The 24,623-nt window shown below is 41.5% G+C and overlaps 1 protein-coding gene across 3 annotated transcripts in view; it reads right to left on the minus strand.

Annotated features, from left to right (window-relative positions):
- micu1 (mitochondrial calcium uptake 1) overlaps positions 1-24,623 on the minus strand; it is a 34,981-nt gene continuing 10,358 nt past the window's right edge. Inside the window, exons 4-14 of one of the 3 annotated variants that reach the window (XM_044213994.1) lie at positions 23,491-23,653; positions 20,714-20,757; positions 17,041-17,052; positions 10,396-10,401; positions 9,508-9,622; positions 7,233-7,315; positions 6,521-6,721; positions 4,816-4,953; positions 3,204-3,312; positions 1,067-1,156; positions 1-869 (exon numbers count right to left, since the gene is read on the minus strand). In XM_044213994.1, coding sequence (XP_044069929.1) covers positions 709-869; positions 1,067-1,156; positions 3,204-3,312; positions 4,816-4,953; positions 6,521-6,721; positions 7,233-7,315; positions 9,508-9,622; positions 10,396-10,401; positions 17,041-17,052; positions 20,714-20,757; positions 23,491-23,653 — 1,122 coding nt within the window. In that variant the 3' untranslated portion in view covers positions 1-708. The remainder of the gene's footprint in view (positions 870-1,066; positions 1,157-3,203; positions 3,313-4,815; positions 4,954-6,520; positions 6,722-7,232; positions 7,316-9,507; positions 9,623-10,395; positions 10,402-17,040; positions 17,053-20,713; positions 20,758-23,490; positions 23,654-24,623) is intronic. The other 2 variants (XM_044213996.1, XM_044213997.1) reach the window with 2 other exon arrangements.

The following is a 24,623-nucleotide window of genomic DNA, read 5'->3' on the forward strand; positions in this document are numbered from 1 at the left end:
TTTTACATGATTAAAAACATCTTTAATAGAGCATTTCTTTCCAACATCCATCTTTTATAAAGTGTTTCAGTGAGCAATAATAATTAGAAGAATACACACTTTGAACAGTACATTGTAGAGCGAGACAAGCATCATTGATCTCTTATGGGACAAAATGATAGGAGTAACGAATGAAGAGGTGCTAACAAGAGTACAGACTTCTGCTCTTTGTCCCACCAAAGAAATAACTAAGGGTCTGTTGTCAGTATAGAACAGACATACTGCGGCATTTATACAGCTGAAAGTCAAATAAAATTGATTTCACTTCTTGTCTTGCCTTTTGCAGCAAACCATGTTAAATACGGATATAAAAGTGCAGTTTTTAGCGTTTGACAAAGGGGTCACACAATTACCTGCTGACACTGCATTCCTCTATAGAATATGGCAAAAATAAACATACAAACTTTGTTTGTATATTTTAAAATATGTAAATACCCATGATGACTTAGACAGGCAGGCTAGAGAAGCCTTTCAGTCACTATATTACAGCGACATGCGTTAATGATTGATGATGCCCCTCGGAGCTGCAGTCCTAATGGGTTCATTACATTAATTGTCTATTTAAATTCTTGAGACCTGTTGAAGGAGAATGCCTCTGATGCTACTGGTGTTGTTGCTTTGTTCACACACTGTCTTTCTCTCCCACTCACACGTTCCCTCCTGTCTCTATTATGTCTTTGGTGTGGCAAAGTCCCAGGCGGTATCCTGGGCACACTTCCACATGGCACGCACCAGCCGAGTGAAGCCCATGTCCTTGGGTTTCTCCAGCCCACGCATCAGCCGCTGCTTCATAATGGCTATGAACTCCTTATTACTAAGCTCTCCGTTCCCTGAGGAAGACAGACAGGGAGAGAGGAGGAGGGAAAGAGGGGTGATGGACAGGAGAGAGATGATGAAATAATAGAGGAAGGGTAAGTAAGAGGAGGAGACTGAATTCCATTTATTGATGATTTTCACCTGGCAGCAGAGGCATTATTTCCATATATATCTGCAGAGAAGAGCTATGATGAACCAGCCAGGTACTTACCATCACAGTCGAACAGAGCGAACACCACGTCACACACGTGGTCTGACAGCTCCACTTTGGCCACAGTGCGGGCCACCTGCTTCATGGTAACTGAGAGACAGAGGGAGGGAACCACAGATAGAGAGATTCACTGTTTGTGGAAGAGAGTAATAGAGGTGCAAGTCACACAAGCCAGCTCATAAATGGCCCATGTGGAGGACATTGTGCACAAGTCAAAGTGCTTGCGATCGATAGCAGGCAGGGCTCCCATTCACCGGGGAGACTATCTGATAGACGCGAGAAAGAGAAAGAAGGGGCTGAGAGGAGGAGCAGACAGCATCAGGACATCCAGCTGAGAATGAGACAGGCTGAGAGGAATGAGAAAAGGTGGAAGGCAGGAGGGGATGGAGGTGTACAGAGTAAGAGAGGGAAATGGAGACAGAGACCGGGGAGAAAAAAAAGCCTCAAGGTCATTTCAGAAAAACAAATAGATAACACAATGTTCAAAACCTATAAAGTTTTAACCAGAATTATTGATTATCAAACTTCAAAGGGCACACAAGTGGAAGAGCAAAGGGAAAGAGAAACAGAGGAGGATGAGAAAGAGGAGAGGGCTAGGATAAAAAGAATAATGTCTGACAAAATCTCCCTGCAAATAGCAGGATAAAAAAAGAATAAAAACAGCTGAATCACTCCACCAAGAATCTCATTAGCCTTCTTTTCTACCTTTAAGAAAGGCAATGTGCAGCTCCAGATAACACACCCACATATGAGAAACTGTACTAAAAGGGTGTGAAATCATGGGATTTGAGAGCGAAATGAAAGAAAGGGAAAAAGAGAAACAAAGATGTAAAAGAGATGAGAGAAATGAAGAGCTCCATTAGGCTTGAAGACTGGGAAGATGGTTTCACTGCACGGACGACGGGAGGACGGAGATAACTTGCAGACGCATGCTTGGCAGCTCTCCACGGACCTACAGCAGCCTGATGTTTACAATCACCCCCACACACACACTCACAAACATACCGACACAGACACACACTGCTTGTTAATGTTTAGACATGCAGCTGAAACCATACACTGGAAACAAGCACTTCAGGGTCGACCCTGCACTCCCTTAAAGTCAATCAGAACTAATGGACATGCTGACAGAAAACATATGGAGGCCTATTGAAGGGCTGAATCACTGCGATAAATGAAGAAAACATTTGACTCATCAAACAATTGCCATATTATAAAATCTACAGATCCTGGCTGCCTGTGCTGCTCTCACATTAAATTGACTTTCATTGTTAGGATCTGGCAGATGAATGGATTCGGTAAAAATGAATGTGTTGAGGAAGATAAAGGAAACAAGACTAATTGAATGACTGATTTGACGCTTAGTAATTGGTCTTCTTGAATAATAATTGTAGACCCATTCTTCAGGGGTGAGAATGCAGGGTCAATCACAGTCAACTCTCTGTCTGATAATTAAAGACATAATCCTTAAACCCCCATTTATGGTCAGCATCTTTTCTGCAAAAGCCATTCAATTCATTTACATTCAGTAATTACGTCTTTGTATGGTAGGTTTCATTGTTAGTGGCGGAGTCCTGTCATTCCCACACAGATTCAAATTGCCTTCACACGAACGAGGATTCATTTTAATGTCTTGCTTTTGGGTACTTTGAAAGTGTTGGTAAAACTGATGTTACCCGCCTCCCTCCAGTCACCAGCTTACAGGTGAAATACACCCTCCTGGTGCTTAGGAGGGAAAGAGCAACCATGTAATGACAGGTCAGCCCACTCCCAACCCTCCTCTCCCTCCCTCAGTGATGATGCTGGAATGTGTCAGTAGGCATCAGTAGTCTGCACTGTCAGGTAGGAAGTGATCTGTCATGTGTGCGTGTTCATGGTTCATGGATTTAAGCATGCACTCTCCAGCAGGCCGGGAGGAAGAGGCGGTAGATAAATGGATGGATGGACAAACAGATGACAAATGGCTGAACAAGGTTTGGGAGCAAAGCCAGGCAAAAAGAGATGTGGGAAGCAGATCTGGCTGGCTGAGTGTTAACAACTCTCAGAGAGAAGATGAAAGTGACAACAGTTAAGTCTAAAAGGGAGTAATTAGGAGGAAAGAGAGAATGTCAGAGGAAAAGGGCGAATGTGGGTGTACCTTTATCTATGGAGGCTCCAGCCATGTGGTAGAAACTCAGGGCTGTGTCCACGTCATTCACGTTCTTTAGGAAAGTAAAGAAATTCTCCACCTCCTCAAATGTGATGCCCTGCACAAGACGGGAAAATATATTTAAAAAACAACAACAATCATCTGGGTGAGATTAGAGCACTACAATCCTGTGAAAAATCAGCCAAATATTGTCATGACAATAGCTGTGACTGCACAATGACATTTTGGGAGCAGCTCAGCAGTGTGACACAAATGACTGGAGGATGTGGGCAGAAGCAGGAGACACATGGATGAACAGTGTGCCATGGATGGACAGGGGAACAGAATCACACATGCACATGTACACATATAAACAGATGCAAAGTCACACAGCTGTCACACACTGCTCATTTGCAAGGAAAAGTGAGCAGCTGGTCTTAGGTAGTAAATAACACTTTTCTCATTTACATTACAGGTTATGCCAACGCTGAGAGACAGATAGAGGGATGGAAAAAGAGGGTAAACAGTGAAAGAGGGAAAGAGAGAGAGATGCTTACAGCAGTTTAATTCCTCAGAGAGACACAACTCTAGCAGCACCCACCCTCATCATTTTCTCATGCCTGGGAGGAACGGCAACTTCCCTGCTTTCCGTTTTCTTTTCTCTGCTAATCACTGCATTTAACCATCAAACTTGTCTTATCATAGCTCTGTCTGACATCTGTGGTGCTTTAATGTATACCAACAAGCTACTATGTCAAGCTTACTATCTTTGGGGGAGAAAGAAAAAAAACTGAAATAGGACGCATTTTGCTGCGACACCTCTGGGGACAGGATATGCATAGGCGCAACTTCAGTCAGTTGACTGATGGGGCTCATTACAGTGAAGCAGAACCAATATGAAACCAAAGATCATGCAAAGCACTGGAAATAGGAAAGAGATATAGGCATATACTGAAGTTGGCTTCAAGCCCTCTACATCTTGAATATTTTTTCATGCATTTTCTGGTCTGTCCCAGTGGAACCATTTTATTGCTTAGAGCAATGTGGTGGTGTTTGGTGAAAGAATCTCTAGGCAAAGGAAAGTCAAAACTCTTTTTTATAAGAAACCTTGCATGGAGCTTCCCAGCCTGAAGTAAACTAAACTGAATAAGGAGTAGTTGATTGATAGAAGAGCAAACGAGGAGGAGGACAAAGCCTGAAACGATCAGAGTGAGGCTGTGGAGACACTGACAGAGAACGGGCTTATTAAGAAGCTCAAAGAGGGATGGAGGACTAATTATGCCCTTTCTGCTGAGCAATGGTTGCTCTGTATTTGGTCACCACAAACAGAGATAGTGGAAGGTAGAGGAGTTGGAGAGAGTAAGTGTCGGTCAAGCTCCGAATGTGCTGTCCTCTCCCAGTGATATATTATCTCATCCCGTCTCTCTCACACACTCGCAATGTCCCAGCACAATCTTCTTTTCCCTCAGGCACACGCCGTCTGTCCCACATCCTTGCATGTAGGCCAATTAGTTAAAAACACTTACACCACCAAATCTAGCACCATATATAACCACAGAGTACCAATCACTTATCTCAGAGATCTATGAAATCGTGAATAAGAATACACAGATTTATCTACCTGTGCATCCTTAAACATCTTCTTCAAGCCCTTCTGCATCTGCTTGAGTTTACGAGACTGGACGCCACTATAGGCCAGCAGCATACCCCCAAACTGTCTCTCGGTGATTCTGCCGTTCACAGGATCGTTCCTCTCAAACTGCAGGGGGGAAAGACAGAAACGGGAAGAGTGAGTGCTATGCAGAGGGACAAACAAATTAATAGGAGGAGCAGGGCATGGGGAGATGAGAAACAGGCATTGGTGACATTAAATCTGAATGTGCATTTTTTTTTTTTTTTTTTTTTAAAACAATGTTCCTCTAGAGCATGGCTTAACAGCAGTGGGCCTTGGCTGTCAGGTCAATCCAGTCGATTTATGTCTGAGGCTGTTCCGACAGCCAAACGGCTCCCTCCCTCCTTTCTCTCTGAACGTGCCGACATCTCAAAATGTTAATTTGTCGCACTTGTGAGAGGCAACTTATGACTAAGACAAAATAAGCCTGGAGTGAAGATTTCAGGGGTGACCTAAACATTCATGCACCTGTGGGGGATCTACCTTTTATGAAGTCAAGTCACATTAAACCTGCAACTACTGATTTGTTTGTGGGGGTTTTTTTGGCCACAAGCTTTGTACACAACATTGACATAACAGTTGCTTATATAATCCAGCAGTTAAGGAGTAACATTATTATTCATTTGGAGTCATGTTTCCGGCCTCCTGATGAATGTCCAATATTCACTCTCCTTTAGCTCTGTTTTTGGTCTCCACCAACGTCTGAGGGAAATATCTGGCCCTTTAGTTGCTAAATGCTCCGCTATGTTCACCAGCTAGTCTCTAACTGTCTGCCTTTTGGTGCTGAGCAGATAGTGTACAGTGTTTTTCACTGAAAACAGCTGCCCGCTGCAGCCGAAGAAGACACTATGAGAGCGGTGAGAGTGAACCAAAACAGTAAAGTTACGGAGCAAACAACTAAACAATGAGCTGAAACTCGCTATAAAGCTCCGTATGGATTGGATTGCCCATGTTAGTGTCAACCTTATCTGTGGCGTTATGATTTCCCCCTCTGAGCATTGTGGTATCATTAAGACCTGACAGATAGCGATTTCTTCCTGGCAGATGCTCCGACTCGAGTCCTATTCTTAGCTTCAGATGACTACGTCCATTATGGTTCAGTGTATCAGTTCCACTATCCACGCTAATTCAATAGATTAGAATAACCATAAGCTCAACAACACTTTTCACACAGTTACTGTAGAGGCAGGGGAGGGGGTCTGGTGTCAGTCTGAGGAGACATAAGCTGGCTTTTATATTTAACTCTCTCTCACAGCTTTGAGAGAGTGACAATGCTGACAGACAATCCACACAGCGCATCTGTCATACTCTGCCCCCCCCTTTGTGTTGCGCGTAACGCTCATCTGTCACTGCCTCTTTGTTTCTCCCTTGCCTCTTGAACATGTTTTGGTTAATTTGTTTGCTTGGACTAAATGTCACTAAATGACTAAGTAACAGGGACAGTAATGTTTACTTCCTATAACTTAAGAAGCTGTAAATTTTCATGTGTATTCCCTGAATAGGTGCAGAGGAGACTAAGATTTAAGATTACAGCAAAGCTGTAACATTCAAATTAATTCATTATGACGGCACACAATAGTGCAGTAAACCAGTAGATGAATATTCTCAGTATAATGTTCTCTTCCTCCACTCAATCACTTTCCTCTTTCATTACCTCTAGTTTGAGCACATCGTGCTGCAGTTTCCTCTGAAACTCCAAAAAGCTGCCGATGGTGAGTTTTCCCTTCAGGTCTTCTCCAAAGAAGTAGGTGGTGAGAGCAGAGCTGCAGCCGGCTGTCTTCAGGGTGTTTCCTGTGGTGGAGCGGTCGCGGTGTCTCATGCCCATACTGGTCTGGGAACGAATGATGCTCTGGACCTAAGGATGTAGGGGTCCCATGTAAAAATTGTTATAAAAATAATTTAATCAGACAACTGCCAACAATAAAAAGCCTATGAGGTTTGTGTAAGATTAGCTTGATTTAAAACAGAGAGCCATTTTCTTGGTCGCTTCATATTACAAAGCAGTTAAATTAAAAAAGGACTTTTTCATTATCTCACATAATGAGGTGTAACTTTAAAAACCTATATCATAAACCCTATCAGATCCTGTGGTAGAGATACTGATATCACAGAGTGCACAGCACAGCACTCTATTCCCTCTGAGAAAATGTCACAGTGGTGCACATCAATGCAGGGTCTTACCTTTATTGCCTGTCAGTGTGTGTTACTGGCTACTATAATGCAATAGGGGGCTACTGTAGATATTAAAGCACAGTCCAAGCATGTGGGCTGGCTGTTTCAACCTTGTGACTTCTTCAATATGTTTGTTTCATGTATGTCTGTGTGTGACTGCTGTATGCAAGATGTGCGGCTGATCACAGTCTAACCTGGTCAAACTCCTCAAGATCCACCTCTCCATCACCGTTCAGATCAAACATCTTGAAGGCAATCTCAAAGTTCCTCTGGGGAGCTGGACATCACAGGACACAAATCAATACAACAACAATATGAAAACAACACGTCACTCTGGATCGACCCACGCTAAAGAGTTCAATACTGACACGTGTGCAACATCTTCAGCTTTCATCTTATCCCCCCAGTGGTGCAACATGGGGCACTTTAGACAGCACAATGATTGCTTCACAATCAGCCCCACCCTCTGCCAACAGCGGAGCCACTGTCTATATGAGCTAATCTGGAATACTAAATTTGCATTAATGACATCTGAATTTGTACTTGCTGTACTGTTTTTCCCCCAATCTGTACACTTTCTGCAAAAGGCATTTTCTGTAACTCTCCTAATAACGCCGACTTCACTTTAATGGCCACAAGACCAGAGTCAGTGACATTTGTTTTCAGAACAGTATGATAACAAGGCTCTGTTCACAGTGTTAGCACCCTTTAATTAATGTGAACAATACACAATACAATCTGCATAATTTCAGTAGCTGCATACGGCCCCCCTGTAAAATAATGTAAGTGCAATGCACATTTTGCATATCGGATATACAGGCTATAACTTCAGATATTAAATTCTATCAACTCCAGTACTCCATAATGCTACACATATTTACATCTCAAATATAGCATTCATAAATTCACTTAACCATTTATGCCTTTATATGTAAGGTTTTTCACATCAAACATATTCTGCATTCATTATGTCTTTGCTTTATTAAAGTGGTCATATTATGCTCATTTTCAGATTCATAGTTTAGAATAGGTTTGCATTTCAAAAAACACCATATTTTTTCTCATACTGCACATTTCTGTAGCACCTCATTTCACCCTGTGTCTTGAACGCTCCGTTTTAGCTACCGAGTGAGGCATGTTACTTCTATTCGATCTTTGTTGGGAGTTACACATGCAGTACCTAGGTAAGGACTACTAGCCAATCAGAAGCAGAGTCGGTCGGGTCCTGACCAGCAAGGTAGTGTGATCCAAAACAAAGCCGCTTCAACCGGTAACTATGGCTTCGGTTCAGCCGAGTCTGATACTGAAACACAAGCAGAACAACCTGAACCAGCTTCACAAGCGAGACTAGAGCAAGACGTTTCAGAGTGGTAAGTTATTAATTTGTAACTAATTTATCTTTCATAGGTAACGTTTTAACTGTGCACTATCTCTACATCCCAGTAAATACTTTATGCCCATTGACTGCCTGGAGGGTATCTAACGTTATTTTAATTTAATATTTAGGTGTACTTGTGGAAACTGCTCAATTCGTGCATTATGACGCATGTTACATAGTGACTATACATAGTACAGTTTCTACACAGCGCTGCCTGTTTTTGGACAGTGACCTATCCTTTGTTGTGTTGTGGGACTATGTGTACAAGGGCTATAATTCCTACACTGTTCATCGGATGAAATTCAGACAAAACTATAATATTTACACACATATAACTTCTATTTGTTAAATTCTTTTCAATGCTTAATTTTTTACTACTATAACCATTTATTGTTTTAACAACCCAACTTCAAAGGCAATATTAAAGATTAATCTTGTTTCATCTGACAAAGGACTCAGACTGTATAAAAGCAGTAAATATGCACCACTATGAGGCATGAACCAATGTCCTCCTTTGTACTATTTTTGTGGCCGTGTTAAATGGATTGAAACCAACCATAAGGCATCCTGCCCTGTCTGCTTAAAAATGACTTGTCCTTGAAAACTTCCCCGGAGACCTTCTACATAAGAACAGATTATAATAAATGGCCGAGCTAAGCTGGGATAAAAGTTTACTAGAGGAAGGAGTCAGAGCTTCATTTTCATTACCATGATCTTTGACACATTCAGAAAGGAGGCATTAATGTGAAATTGACTCCCTGTATCCACTACCAATGCTAGATCCAGCTAAAACAAACTGATTCTGTGACACGCAACATCTCCAAGGCAGCTAGCTTGGTAGACACACGTTATTAACTTTGACAGAACTGCAGATCATACTGAACAGGCAGCCAGCTTTGTCACCTGGCTAATAATATCATATTGGAAAATTTCTCTCCTTTTCACTTTCTGCCTTAACTGACGCAGTAAGAAAGCAGAGAGCAGAGAAGACACAGAAGAGATCTTCTCGGAATTTGATTTATGATCAGTGTGTAAGATTTTAAGGATGTGGGATTGAATAGGATGTCTGTACAGTTCAACAATGTACTTACTGGACAGCACAGTGGTGAGGAAGATGTAGTCAGAGAAGGAGATAAGGCCACATTCTCCCAGTGTGAAAAAAATGCTGTCCTCATCTGCAAACTTCTCCCTCTCCTGGGCGATCTTCTGCTCATCCAGGCGAGGACAAAAACAGGAAGACGTTATATTAAAAACATTTCACATAATTGAGAACAAGCCTTACAGCTGTTCCAGGTGTGGCTTTGTGTGTGTGTGCAAGCAAGTGTGTGTGTCTGAGAGTGAAGCTCAATCGAGAGACTGGCTTGCACACACACAGAAATGTACACATATACTGTACTTCCACACACAGACACACACATTAAAAATAGCCCTGGTGCATAAGGATGACAATGGATAGACGGTTTATCACAATAACAGTCATGCAAATGCTGCATACACATGAAGCCGTACAGGAAGGAGAGGGTGGTAGTGACGAATAATTAGTCTGTGGTCAGTCCGAGTACAAAACCCATTATCCACCAGAGGCTGTACTCACAGTGTGAAATAGATATAAAAAGAGGGAAAACATCACAAGAGACTGAAGCACAAACACAAACTATTGATTAACCATATCTGAAACACAACCCAAATGTATTAATCATTAAAAACAAAGTGACTTTACCTCTCTCTTTCACACACACACACACACACACACACACACACGCACGCACAGTTAACTGACGTTTTTCTGTTAGCATGTGTATATTCACAGCATTGCATGACAGTGAGACCTAATCACATGCACACTAGACACAGTGATAGAGACTTGAAAGACAGTGTCCCACAAGTAGGACGCTCCACCAAACAGAGTGGACAGACAGACAGAGCATGCCTTGGGAGGGGGAGGGGGGCTGGGCCACGCTGAGCCCATGTGGAGTTACCTCCGTCTGTAAGAGGTCCAATTCAGAGGAGGAGGAAGGAGGAGAAACAACTGTTAGAGAACAGTGTGGCCTCTGCTGTCTTTAGCAGGGCCTTGAATGACAAAGACAAACATGTGCATTCATATTGTCACACACACACGCACAGAAAACAGCTTGCTCAAAACAAGATAATTGGGGGATACCACTCAAATATAGAATTCAGAATATGTCGTGCAGACTCTGCAGTCTGTAATTAAAATGTGCATGCATGAACAGCAATGCCTGCCAAAACTAGAAAGAATCAAGCAAAGACTGTGACTTCCCCAAAATACAAAATGATGCCGCGCCACTAACTAGGCTGTAATAACAATCTTTTTATACCCTTTGGCTGTCTCCTTTTTCTATCTTTCATAAGTATTGTCACCAGAGCTGTATGCTGAGTGGACATAGACTTAAATTAATTGGGGAAAACATATCGGAATACTAAAATTTGGTGGCATCCCCCTTAATAGCATAACATAACAGAATTCAAATTCTTTCCCCATGAACCAACTCCCTCCTCATTAGATACAGACTGTATAAAGGCTGCTAAAAACAATTGGTATAAGCTTATAAAATAAATCACTATACCCAATTTGTGTCTATCTTGACTCTTATACGTCAGTGATGCAAATATAGAAAGTAATGGTTTCTACTGTAACATTTATTATTGATGGTATCTACATTTACAGTATAAGGGGAGAAGGGAGTGGGAGAGAGGGGGAGGTGAGAGAGAAAAAACATTATTTTTGGAGCAGTGCTGCTAGGTTGAGAGAAACAGACAGAGGTAACAAAAGGCAAAATTTTTAACTCTTGGTGCCATAAGAGTTGAAGTCTTTCAGGTGTTTGCATGTGTATAAATGTGAAAGAATACTAGAAAGGGACAGGTATGAACATATAGAAAGAAGAAAGAGTAAAAAGAGAAAGTGAGTGAGAATGAAAGAGGTTTGTATTGGCCCCTGAGTTTGGAACAATGACACATAGAGAAAGCCCTGTGGGCCTGAGGTGAGCCAAAGTCCTAATGTCAGTCCACAAAACAGAACACACACACAGCTGCACAAGTGTGTGTTTCAATGGGCAAGCACATACTCATGCCCACACAGAAAGCTACACAACTACACACATGAGAGACATAAACACACTGGGCCTCATTATAATGATCAGAACAGAGGCACAGAGCACATTAGGCATAATAACTCACTTTTTTCAGCGTGTCCTGAATCGAGGACAAAAACACCCCGCAGAATAGTCAAAATGACATTCAAGGAAAGATGTCCAAAGATAATGGCCAAAGAGTAGAACCAAATAGCATATTCAACTGATAAGAGATCGGAGTGTGCATAGGCATATTAACCAATAAACACAGAGCTTTTAGTCTACTCTGATGCAGACTGTGTCCCAGTCAGAGAAGAATATGATTCTCTCTTTTCGTATCCACAGACTTCCCTGCTGAGCTGACAATATAGCTTTCACTCTCTTGCTCTCTCTCACATACACAATGTGCTATCACAATGTACATCTCTCCAGCAAATGTATGATGTAACACTATGCACTTCTCAAGCAGACACAGAGGTATGGCAGTGTGTATGTCAAGCTGTGCTGTGGGTTTCATCTTGCCTTTTAAGCATTTTCCATGGAGCTTGTGGCGCTGCTGTAAGATCATGTCCCATCGTCCCCTTCATCCATCCCCATTTCTGACACTTGGGAAAGCCTCAGCTTCCCACTGAAGTTGTACATTATTGGGTGCTCCAGCAACAAGCCACTCAACAGTACAAAAATGCAGATATAATTCAGATAAATGGTAAAACTTTTATCTGCAAGAGATACCTATTAGGCGATGTGACAGACTCTGTGTCTCATGAGTTTAGTCTTTCATCAGTTTTGATTCATCCCCCCAGAGGACATTATGCCTATAAAACATGCTGCTGCTTTCACTAAAAGGATCCCAACTACATTGGAGTCAGTATTTAACACTCATCCTAGATTTTTCCCAAAGCACAGATCTTCAAATGACTGTAAACCTAATTGCTGCAGCACTCAAGTTAATTAACAGCTAACGCTTTGTCAGTCAGCGTGTATGTGTGAGCATGATTTCTTTTTAAATTTCTGCCTTGAGCCTGCTCATGCGTTCATACGTGTCTGTATGTGTCAGCTACGCTATGGCCAAGTCCACAGGGCTGTGTCCAGATGACGGACTGAACGATCCAACTAGCCTGTGAGCTGAGGCAGAAACACAGTGCTGACAGAGCTGCAGGCTAGATGGCGCTGGCGGCGGGGAAGTCAAATGTAGAGAGAGAGAGAGAGAGAGAGAGAGAGAGAGAGAGAGAGAGAGAGAGAGAGAGAGAGAGAGAGAGAGAGAGAGAGAGAGAGAGAGAGAGAGAGAGAGAGAGAGAGAGAGAGAGAGAGAGAGAGAGAGAGAGAGAGAGAGAGAGGGGGTTAAGGGTTTGGTTAGGGCTAATCTCTCCAGTGCACCAGGCTACAGAGCAGTCCGATAGCTGCCTTGGCCCAAGCTTAAAGAGTCCAACAAATGAGACACATACAGCCAGATGCATGCATGCAAAGGGAATGAATCGCTTTCTGTTCATTTCACATGAGTGGCTAAGAAACACTTTCTAAGCACACCATTGAAAAATGACATACTTTGACTGCATAAAGAAGGTCTTTAGGTCATTCTTGTATTTCATTGTAAAATCCAAAACTTATGAATTACTGTATATACTTGTAGCAACACATTTTTGTATATCCTTAGCTTTTATCAACTATCGCTGACTGTAGAAAACTCAACAAATGATCAAAGCTTTAATAAATTAACTCTATTTGTTAGCTTTCTTTTACTTTCAAACAAATATAGAATCTAACAACTTTAAATGATCAAATCAACCACATGGCACTGTTGCTTTGATGGGTTCAATTATATCACAGCTGCGCTGATGAGAAGGCATACATTTCTGACATCCAGCATCATCATGTCATAATAAAAGAAAACAGGCAGCTGTTGAAGTGACTGTAACTGAGATAGAGACATAATTCAACACACTATACTGCAGTCCTCTAACATGGACATTTGGATACTAAAAATAATATCTATGACATAATATGTAATGTCATGTGTCACCCATCCATTTTCTGCTAGCTTCACTCTTGTTATTCACATTGCTCCACCAGCACTTTGTGTGGCCATGCACAGGCTTAGGAGCTGATAGCAGTTTACCACTGTACAGGCTGCAGTGCTTTGTTACTGAGTAGATCTGTGACCCTTTCCAACACTGCAGCTGCAGACACCCTGATAACAGGAGAGAGGAAACAAGGGAAGTGGATGATGAAAGTGAAACTGGATATAAGCCACATAGTTTGTATTAAAGCTTTTAAAATATTAATTAGCAAACTAAAGGCAAAATGACTTTTCTCAGATAATGTCATATGGACTGTTGTGTGCGCGGTCTCCTCTGAGTGCCACAACAAAGATGAATTTATGGGTCTTGGCTGAGAACTGCCACTGAAGATGAAAAGCTCAAGCTGCAAAGAGAAGCAATCTGCCCCCACTCATGTTGTCTATGCATTAATGTGTGTGGTGAGTGTGTGCGCGCTTGAGTGATGCCTGTCCCTGAGCGACCTCTCATCTTTTGTACAGGTGAGTCTCGATAGAACTTGGTGTCCTGGAGCCCTACACCAGTGGGGATATGCTGATTTTTAAAAAGAGAGGCACGTATAGTGTGACAGACGCACAGCGCATAGTAAGTGACAGAGAGGGAGGGCGAGACAAATGCAGATCAGTACCTTTATACCGCGTTTGTGTGATGTGGTAACTCTGGGGTTAATGTCACTTTGGCAGGTACAATGAAAGACGTGAGTTTCAGGGGATTCAGAATGACCTGCTTGAGGGTAAAGTTAAACCGGGTCTGAGCCTGACATTTCTGAATGGTGGCTGAAAGCTCTCTGAAAGTGTGTAAGTGCACTTGCTCTGTGCTGCAACTAGGGCACGGTCTCCATCCAAATCCCAAAAGAAAACCACACATACTACCTGATTCTATACTAGGTACACTGGCTTGTACACCACAGAAAGCATACACGCATAACCAAAATTCATCCTTGACCATCCGAGTGCTCAAGAGTGAACATTTTCTCCTTGTTTATGATGATACCTTGGGACCAAAACACCACAGTCTGTGGGTGGGTGTGCAGGTGTGTGGGTGGAGAGAACATTAATGTATTAGCTTTCCACCTCTAGTCCCAGGGGTAACTGCAGAGCAGGTGTACTGTTAATAACTCATAATTATTCTGGAAGCACAATCAGAATAATGGACCCTGATGTGGAACGCTCAATAAACAAATTTTGGTCGCTGAGGAATGGCAGCTGTCTCACAAGAGGAGAGGGGGGACCGAATTAGCTGACCAGGTGTACAGACAACCCAACCTACTGCAGATTAGGAGAGGGAAAAGAGATGGAGAAAGAGAGAGAAAAACTAAGTGTGTGTGACTGTGTTTGTGTGAGCTTTTATAGAGACCAACATTGACAGAAAGGGCAAAGAAAGCATGTGAGAATTGAAGACAGTGTGAAAAGATATAGATATAGAGTGATGACAGTCCAAACAGCGGCCCCTGGGAGCTTCCTGTGAAATCAGAATGAGTGAACAACAGTTGGTGTGACAAGAGGCTTGTTTCCATTGGAGCAGCCCCCTCCGCACTCCTTCTGAGTGACAGGTGTCCGCTCTCAGTCGTAGCAGGTCACACGGCAGATGCTGTGGCTTTACATACAGAGAGGACCACAGCATGTAGGAACAGTTTGGATACATTTTAGATGAACAGACCAAGTCCTGCCTTCAGTGACTCTAAACCATGCTCTACAGAAATCATGCAGCACTGACATCCGGACAATCCAGAGGACGGATTTGTGAAGGCTATCAAGCACATCGATACAGCCTTGACATTAGCTAACAGAGCCATTTCCTGGGTCCAAAACCACCCTGTGATGCCACCATGCGCAGAGAGGGGGCGCCACCACCAACTACTTTCTCTGTGAGACACAGGCAATAGAGCAGTGCATGCTGGGAAAAAGGCTAGAGGGCCAAAGCATGTGGAAAGCTAGAGTTGATATTTCTTTGAAGAGATGGAAGGATGACGAGAAAAGGTGTGTTTATAAAGCAAGGCAGAGGGAGTGCAGGGGAACAGCAGTGCTATGATTTGACATAATACCTAATACAAGTTCCTTAAAAATTACTCATTTTAACAGCTCTTTGCATCTCAGCTTTGTAAGACTTGACATTCTCCTTACAATTCGACTATAGATGTATGTGAACTTTACTTTGGGGCACTGACTAGTGTGCAAATTATATAGCAGTGCTGCAGTGTTTAATAATCCCTGTAGAGGCAAAGTGTAAAGTCTTCACTTTCAATAATTCAGTAGGGAGGGCATGGCACACAGCTGTCTCCAACAAACTATACAAAGGGCACCGGGGAGGTCTCCAATACAATGTCCAATACAATACAGTTTGAGTTTGCATATTTGATACAAGCGCATACACAATGGGGTGCGTGCCTACTTCAGTTTCTGACACTCCCCATCATTATATGGTGTACAGGTTGTAACCTGCCCTTTGCTGCACTTTTCTTATCTTCACGTCATCCTGACTGACAGAGGCATTCAGACCTGCTAAAAGGCCAAATCATTTAGTAGATAAAGCTTATAGGTCAAGGCTCATTTATCTACACTTATCAATATAAATCAGAACATCTGAATCACAAAAGGTTTGTCCAATGGTGAAACATTTTCGAGCATTGCTGAAAACTAGGAGCAAGTAAATTCTAAAATGAGCAAGCTCATACACATTCATGTAAGTGATATAAGCGACATAAGTGTCCTGGTATATGAAATTCACAGATAAGGCAGAGGGGAAGAACACCACGACAACAAGCAGAGTGCCATTTCCTCCACCAAATATGTTATTTTCCATATTAGGACATCTCAGAGTGTATTATTGTGCTTATACCATGGCGATTTACCACAGGCAATAAGAGAAGCTGTACTCAAAACATCAACCATCTTAAAAATGGTTGATAATTAAACAGACCTAACCCCTGGTTAGCAACATAAGTACAATATATAATATATATAATCTGCTTTATTATATGAGAAAATACAGCAGTGGTACTTTATTCTACTTCTTTCCTCATACTGTTTGACTTCCCCCTTCAGGCTGTGTACAACACCTGCAGCACATATACCCTGTGAGAGAAAAGCTACATGTGAATTCAACATTTTATTACCAGTCTACTGATTTCTTGTTAGAAAATATACTTTAATTCAGTTTGGCTGCTGTCCTCCACAGTGGTCGTAAACTTAACTGAGGCCACAACTCTGGTTTCACACTTGCTGAAGCGGAGATGTGGTAAATACAGAAAAACTACTTACTTAGCTGTTCCCCTGGACTAACAGCAGTGTATAGCTATGCCCTCCATTTTACAACAGAGGAGTGTGAGAGTGAGTAATTGAAAGATAGAACAAAAGAAGAGAGAGACATAAGAAGATGATGAGGAAAAAGTATAAATGAGAGGGAGGGAGTAGGTAGTGACTACAAAGTGCAGTTTTTCATTCAAGTGAACACATGCTGCTCGGCACACACCCCATACCTGCCAGAAGTCCTGCAGAGAGGGAGGGGCAGAACGGGATGGGGAGGGAGGGAGGGAGACAGAAGAGGAGGGGAGGAGGAGGGATGGGGATTTTGTGGGTAGAGAATGGGGATCAGTAGATGAAATGATTGGGGGGAGGAGACAGAGAAAAAGTGGGGATTTTGGGAGACGGGGAGTTGAGGATGATGGTTATTCACGAGGAAGGGAAGAGAGAGAAAATGGAGGGATTACTTGTTACGTGAATGAGAGCGGACGGCTGATAAGAGCACGAGAGAATAATCATCAGTTAACAATGGCAACGTAAGGTCACATCAACATAAGATTAGGACAGCTGAAAGCATGTCCACATGATGAGAGTAGGAGAAGAAAACAAAGCGATGTAGTGAATTAACAGCAGAGAAAGGTGCAATGAAACAATTGGTTGAGCAAACACAAGCAATCCCATTTAAAGGCTTCTAAAATAACTGTGTTCTTCTGGACAGGAAAACAAAAATAAAACAAACAGGGTGAGTCAATATGAACAGCAGTTGTTAAACAACCATTTAGGGCATGTAATGTTCACATACAGAACAAATAAGTGTCAGCAGGAAGTGGTGGGGAGGGGGATGTAGTGAGAGGTTTATAAACACATACACTTTTAAACACTTTTCCACTTAACTGCGGCCAAACAGTATGTATGTGCCAAATCTCAGCTGGCTTGGCTATTTTTAAACAAAACCACGAGTAATGAGACACAGAGGTCTTTTAAGAGAGCTCTCATGTTACTCTCACACAATACTGCACACCTGTCTGCCATCGACCTTCATCGCAGTTTACCACCCAACCTGCAGCTGAAACACTCCCCTTGTACTTTACCACACCCTCCATAAACTTCATGATTTACACACTACAGATATTGCGCCACTATACTTGCCGTAGCCATTTCATCTAGGTCTAATTCAATGCAGTTTTAAGTTGCATGTGAACCACATTTCATGGCATCTTGACAGGACACAGTAAGGGATTTTTCCTCCTCCAAGAAGCTAGGGGTGCCCATTAAGCCAATGAGGAGGAGGCACATGTCTCTGGACAAAAAAAGGTTGGGCAGAGCCAAGGAGGGAGGGGAGCCACTCTGGCCATGGCTGGAAAATCTCAGTGGACAACAAAAGCTAAATACAGTATCCATGAGATTTGCCAGGCAAATAAAGAAAACACGAGGCCTGGAGATAGGGACGACATTTACATAAGCAGACAAGGGCCATAAATGAAGAGTGTTCCATATTGATTTTAGGACGGCACAGAATTTCAAATTTACTTTTGATTCATGTATAGCCTAAGCTCTTTGGTTAATATGCTTTTGAAATATGGGTGAATCAAAGTTCTGAAATCACTACTGAGTTGCAGAAGACAGTAAAAGGGGGAAGTTGTGACAAAGAGTTCTTTCTTTAGCCTCACTGACTTGGTGTTTTTCATCTGACTACAACATGGAGATGAGGTACAGACTTCATCATACTAGCATGGGGGCTGATGGATTTTGTAATGAGGTTAGAAACTACAATCATCACACTGATGATTAGCTAATACTAAATGAATGATGATGGTTGCCTACTGGGTGTGAGAGATGCTCCCTGGGGTCAGTGAGAGGGCAGTAATGGTCACAAATCAATTTCAAGGAAAGCAGTAATGAAAATAATGACGTTGGTGATTTATATTGATGGCCTCTAAACAGCTAGCCAGTCCAAAGTTCAGGTGCTGGTATAGACTGGGCAGGCCTGCTTTGTACATGTCCCTTTTAATGATTTTGTGTGGAGCTACTACTTAAAAAGCCTATCTTTTCTGAACTTTAACTAACTGAATGCTTTGAGATTGAAGGCAGATAGTTTTCGGATCCCTGCAATGGTTGAAAACAATATATTTCTTCTTTTTCAGAACTTTTAGAGCTCAAACAATATTTGGAAAGCAAGATATTCTGATTATCTGCTTTAGTCTCAATTACTGTGTTTGGAAAATAATATGAGTCGACGGTTGAGAAGCAGACAGCAAAACAGGAGCAAAAGCAAAGACAAAAGAAAACACAGTATACAGGGTATGGACTGTGAAAAACAACATCCTTTCACTTTAATTTTGAGACCAAATTTTCAAAATATTGACTGTGGATGAATATAAAACTATATTTTATATATAAATAAACAAACAAACAAACAAACAAACTTGTACCTGCAATGGAAGTATCTCAGTGTGACACCAGCTTGTGCACATTTTGCCAGATATCAACAGAAATAGGTCAAATACACCAACAGACAACAAAGTGGACCCAGAAATGCCAGCTAACATTCTCATAGCATCATAGAGTTTCTAACAGTTTTATTTAGATTTTTTCTTATTAATTTCTGCACTCTTTGCTGACAAAAAGTAATGACGTTTTCTATTTTCTCTGCTATCTCTTTCCATATGTCATCTTTTATGGTGTCGTAACCTCACTGCCCCTGAGGAGCATTTGTTTATTTCTGTGACATTGAGTTATCACCTCAATTTATACATCATTCCAGTTCTATTTATCCACTTTCTTAAATGTCATTTCAGCGTGAAAGATGAATGAATGTTGCAGTTCTTTGATTTATACTGCATTTCATATTAAGGATTTTGTCGTGGTATTATATACTATCACATTCATAAGTACTGGGGTTCAGCAGAAGACATTTAAAAAAGATGAAATAGATACTTCATAAAATTTGCTAAACAATTTCAGTTAATTTACATGGAAGGATACACAAAAAGTTATCAATGCGTTGATAAATTAAGCCCACTTATAAGTCGATTTACATGGATTTGTTTTCTTTGAGAGATAATATTTCTGACTTAATTTTCACTTCATTTAATTAACAATTCCCACCCTACTGCACTGAATTAAGACCATACTTTTCACAACCTCACTTTTAATTCCTTCTCTGGGTTTGCATATTTAAAATCCAAGGCAATAACAGATAAAACCCTTACTGTATTCTGGGGATTACAAAACCTCATTTATCAAGTCTTTTGCTTAACATTTCTGTATGAAAATAGGATAAATATTTAAAAGTTAAGGGACTTCTGACAATTTTGAAAAGATAAAAAGCATATATTGATTTTAACATTTTTATTGAATGTTGATTTTTACCTAGAACTACTTACTTTCTACAGAAAAAAGTAAACTACTGAAGAGGGAGGTCTGTGGATTATTCAGAGTAACGGGAATATTGTTTCTGCAAAGACATGTTACTGTGCTTTAAGGCACACAAGCACATTTCTATTCACCTCTGTTGTATTGGGGTAGTGGCAGAAGTTTAAAACTGAAATTATCTTGGACACCACCATGGGTAATTGGGGTAAGTGAGAAATTTATTTTTTTGTATTTTGGATGAAGTGATTCATTAAGTCATTATTGACATTGGCCATTCTAGGGAATAAACCCCTCTGGTAGACAGGCAAGTTGTGTAGTGGGAAAAGAAATAAGCTCTAATTATATGTTATTAGAAAACAGCTTTCTGGGGAAATCCAATACTCATTTAGTTTACAGTGTATTTATGAAATCCAACAACAGTTACTTCAAACTGAATTTATGAACCAGGGATGAAACATATCTAAGACAATTCTAAAACCTCCCTGCTGCTGATTGCTAACTTGACCGTTTACTACCAAGACGCCCATTTCTTACCTTCCCATCATAGCGCTTCACAATGAACTGATCCAGGCCTAGACCTGAAAAAGACAGAGAGAGAAAATAAATAGACATAAAGATTAGGAGACAAATATTATAACAAACGAGATGAGAGACTATCTACACAGATGGGGCATCAAGATTTATGCCTAGCATGAAGCAGAGCAAATGTATTTACTTGGTGTCATTACCGAACCTCTGGCAATCACTGACATGTGCTCGAGATTAATAATAGTCATTAACAACCCATTTCCATTTTGCAAATTCTTTAAAATAAACAATTATCAGCATTCAGCTTTGACTCTTCTGATTATCAGTTAGGATCAAGTTCTCAGTCAAGGTTTATTTTATAGATCCAGGTCAGAAGCGCACACTAAGATCAATAGTATGCTTGCCAGTGTTTATATTCTTTAAGGTATATTATTATGTATCTCAAGGTCTTTGGGTTAATCAGAAATCAATGTCACTATATCATGCTTACACAATGAATAATGATTTCAATGAAGCGCACATATGGATCAGATGAAAATGAGTAGTAAAATGAGTCACTGTGCACTGGTCTTTTGTCCTGTCAGTCGTACTGTAGCTTTATTTGTGTCATGTCTTTCTATGCAAAAAGCATTAATTCATATTGTAGCTGACTACAATTCTGCTCCCTGCAAGGATGATATGAAATATGATTTTCCCCACTTTTTACTAAACTTATTCAAATATACTTCAAACATGAGTTGTGAATTTTTGCGCAGAAATGACAATCCTACCTCCAAACTAATGTAATTCAAACTAATACACATTGCTGGGGTGATTATTTTCTAAACTCTTGTGTGAGACAGCAGTTCTCATCTGTTCAATGAAACATGCGTAAAGAAAGACTAGTAGCCTCCTGAACCTGTCTCAAATCAGATTAACTTTGTGGGCAATGGTTAGAGTATAATCTCATTAAATTTAACACTAATTAAGTGAACATCGGAATTTTGTTTGAAGTTGGCTTCATTAGCATTACAGACCTACTAATCACCAAAGACCTCTGCAAATAGCCTACTGCCTTCTTCTTTTGCTTAGTCAATAATATTTTAACTTCAGGTCAGTTCCCTAAATCAACAGAGATTCCCAATTCAGGGGCTGGATTGCTGAGCTTAAGCACACATCTCTAGACCAAATGCCGGGCCAACAAGGTCTATCCCATTTCAAAGGCTGTTTCAAATGCCCCTGGAAAAGGCAGCCTCTTTTTACCCACATTTGAAAGGACACAACTGGTCTATCCAGCAGCCCTTACTATTCCACAATCTGTTTGTTAACACCCAAGTCAGAAAATTCACATTTTAACTTAACGAGTTGATAAGGACCACCTGAAGCACCAGGAGTATTGGTCTTTGTGAGGCTGGACTGTCAGATTTGGGGATGCTAAGTGTACCTTGTCCTTCTGAGGATCCAGCCTATGAACTTGGACAAAGTCCAGAACCTGTCCAAACGGACAATTCAAAATAAAAAGGGGGGGCTAAAACTATCTTATACATTTTTTATGAGGTCCATGGGTTATTCATCATCTATGGGCCAGAAAATCTGCTGAGCATTAAAACAACAGAAGCAGACTAATTTATCAAACCATTATTATTTTTAATTGACCAGGGAATCTGTTGGTTAACCACACTTAGGTTGGGGGCTTTGAGAAGAGAGCGAAATGACTATGAAGTAAACTGCAGTTTCTCTTGGCTTTTTCATCTGCTTTTTTTAACCTTCTCTTACTCAACAGAGCTCAGCTCATCATTAGTTTAATTTCAGTTTGGAAGGGGTAAAAACAGGATAAAGATAAGAAGAGCTGGGGAATCATGAAGTGGGGAGGAGATGTACTGGGTCTAAGAATGGAAGGCCAATGGGGGCCAAGCTAGGCCAAGTCTTGAGCATGGTTAACAGATGGAAGTGCTGAGGTGAGCAGGAAAGGCAGGGCAGACGTGACAGGCCCAGCTAACTCCTTATTAAGTGCTAACTGCAGGCTTACCTCCTTTACTGTGAATGAATGCACAGGATGTAATACACACTGAATATTCAACCGCAAGTCTGTGATAGAGGCTAATATACTCCCATACAATAAAATGTCACACATATCTTACTGAATTTTAGTGTTGAATAACCGGATAATGACAGATAACGACGCGAGTGGTGCTGAAACATGTCTATGCCAAATTAAGCTCACTGCCTTCCCAACACTCCCATGGCTGAAGATCAAATATCTCTCACTGGCTCCATGTGTGACGCCTGAGATCTGCTCTGGTTTGAACCTGGTAATTGATACACCAACTGCCGTGCTGTGATTCCCTCAACTCAGCGTGATCGGACAGCCCTGTCACTCTGCCCCCTCCCCGCATCCCTTCATACTTGTGAACACGGTCAGGGGGATCGTTATACCATTAACTATCATGAGTCCTGAACTGCCAAGCCTGTGCTAAGTGTTCCTATAGCTGGACGAGGGGCTGTGTTGGGTAATGCTCTACCAGTGGAGCGATATGATCTCAGCAACGCTAACTGGAATAGTGATGACGATAAACTACCTGAATGTCACATGTACTGTGACACACGCCAGGGTGTATTTTAAAAATCTTGGATGAGGAGCAGAATCAGCTTAAACATTTACTTGAATCTACAGAACCAGACTCAAAGAATAAAGAAAAACAGAGTGAAAATCATGAAAAATAATTGGAGCATGCCAGTGGGTGTAAAGAAGCCACTGATGAAGCAAGTGGCACAGGTGGTGGAAGGAAAGAGAGGAGACTCACTCTCAGGCTGCTTCTCGTTAGGTGTGATGGAGCGTATGAAGTCCTGGGGCGTCATGTAGACCTCAGTATCTCCGTGCTCGCCAATGACCTTCAGCGTGGCAAAGTAGCGGAAAATCTTGTCTGGTGTTGAGTAGGCTCTTATCCTGTTCTCATACTCCATCACCTGCCAACCAGACAGGAAGCGCCAATTAATGACATGACATTTCACACATCAGGCATGAGCACCACTCTAATCTAACTCTAAACATCAACCAAATCATAGATCCAGTAATATTCCAATCCTGTGTATAGCAAGGTAAATAATCTGATGGGGAGTTAAGAGAGTGTGGACAGGGTGAAGGAGTGACCAGAATAAAGAAGCAGGTGGCGGCAGGAAAACAAGCTGTCAGTCCTGATGGGGAGGTATATTAACCTCCTGACTCAACTACCACATAATCAAAAGAGGAAATAGTGTTTTCAGGATCGGTCTGACTGACAGGTTAACATGAGGGGATACATTCAGAACTACCACAGCCACATAAAGCTGCAACAACCACACATAAGGCTAACAGCATTGCATCACTGATATACCAAAGTCCAACATTTTGGAAAATACAAAAAACTAAATTTATTCAGCTCTGATACACATATTAGCCACGTCAATGTTTGTCTTGACACTGCCATCTGCTTTTCAGCAGAGATTCAAACAGAAATTGACAGAGTGGTGACTGTTTGGGAGCTGTGCTCAGCTGTAACCCACACAGGCGGTTATTTTATGTGACGCTGAATGATTGTGTACACTAGACAAACTGCCTGTGGGAAAAGTAAAATACATTTTACAGTTTCAACTTTTTGAGGCTGTTATCCACTTCAATTTGATAACAGAAAGAATGAGAGAGATATACAGACTTTGCTCAAACTAGATTCTCTTGTTGAGTCTGATGATGATTACATGCTTCCGTGTTGGTTCCCCCTCTTTAGCAGACCTTATTGGTCTTTAGGGAAATCACCAGGAGCATGTCCCCCAGAAGAGGCAACCATCAGTGTATGGATGAGAGGTTATAGGACAGTCATGTGGAAAAGCCAGAGAGCCTGACTGATGGAAAGCCCAGGATACGCTATCATCTCCTCAGATTTACAGGCTACTGATCTCA

The sequence above is a fragment of the Siniperca chuatsi genome, linkage group LG11 (assembly GCF_020085105.1).
Source record: "Siniperca chuatsi isolate FFG_IHB_CAS linkage group LG11, ASM2008510v1, whole genome shotgun sequence".
NCBI classification, from domain to species: domain Eukaryota; kingdom Metazoa; phylum Chordata; class Actinopteri; order Centrarchiformes; family Sinipercidae; genus Siniperca; species Siniperca chuatsi.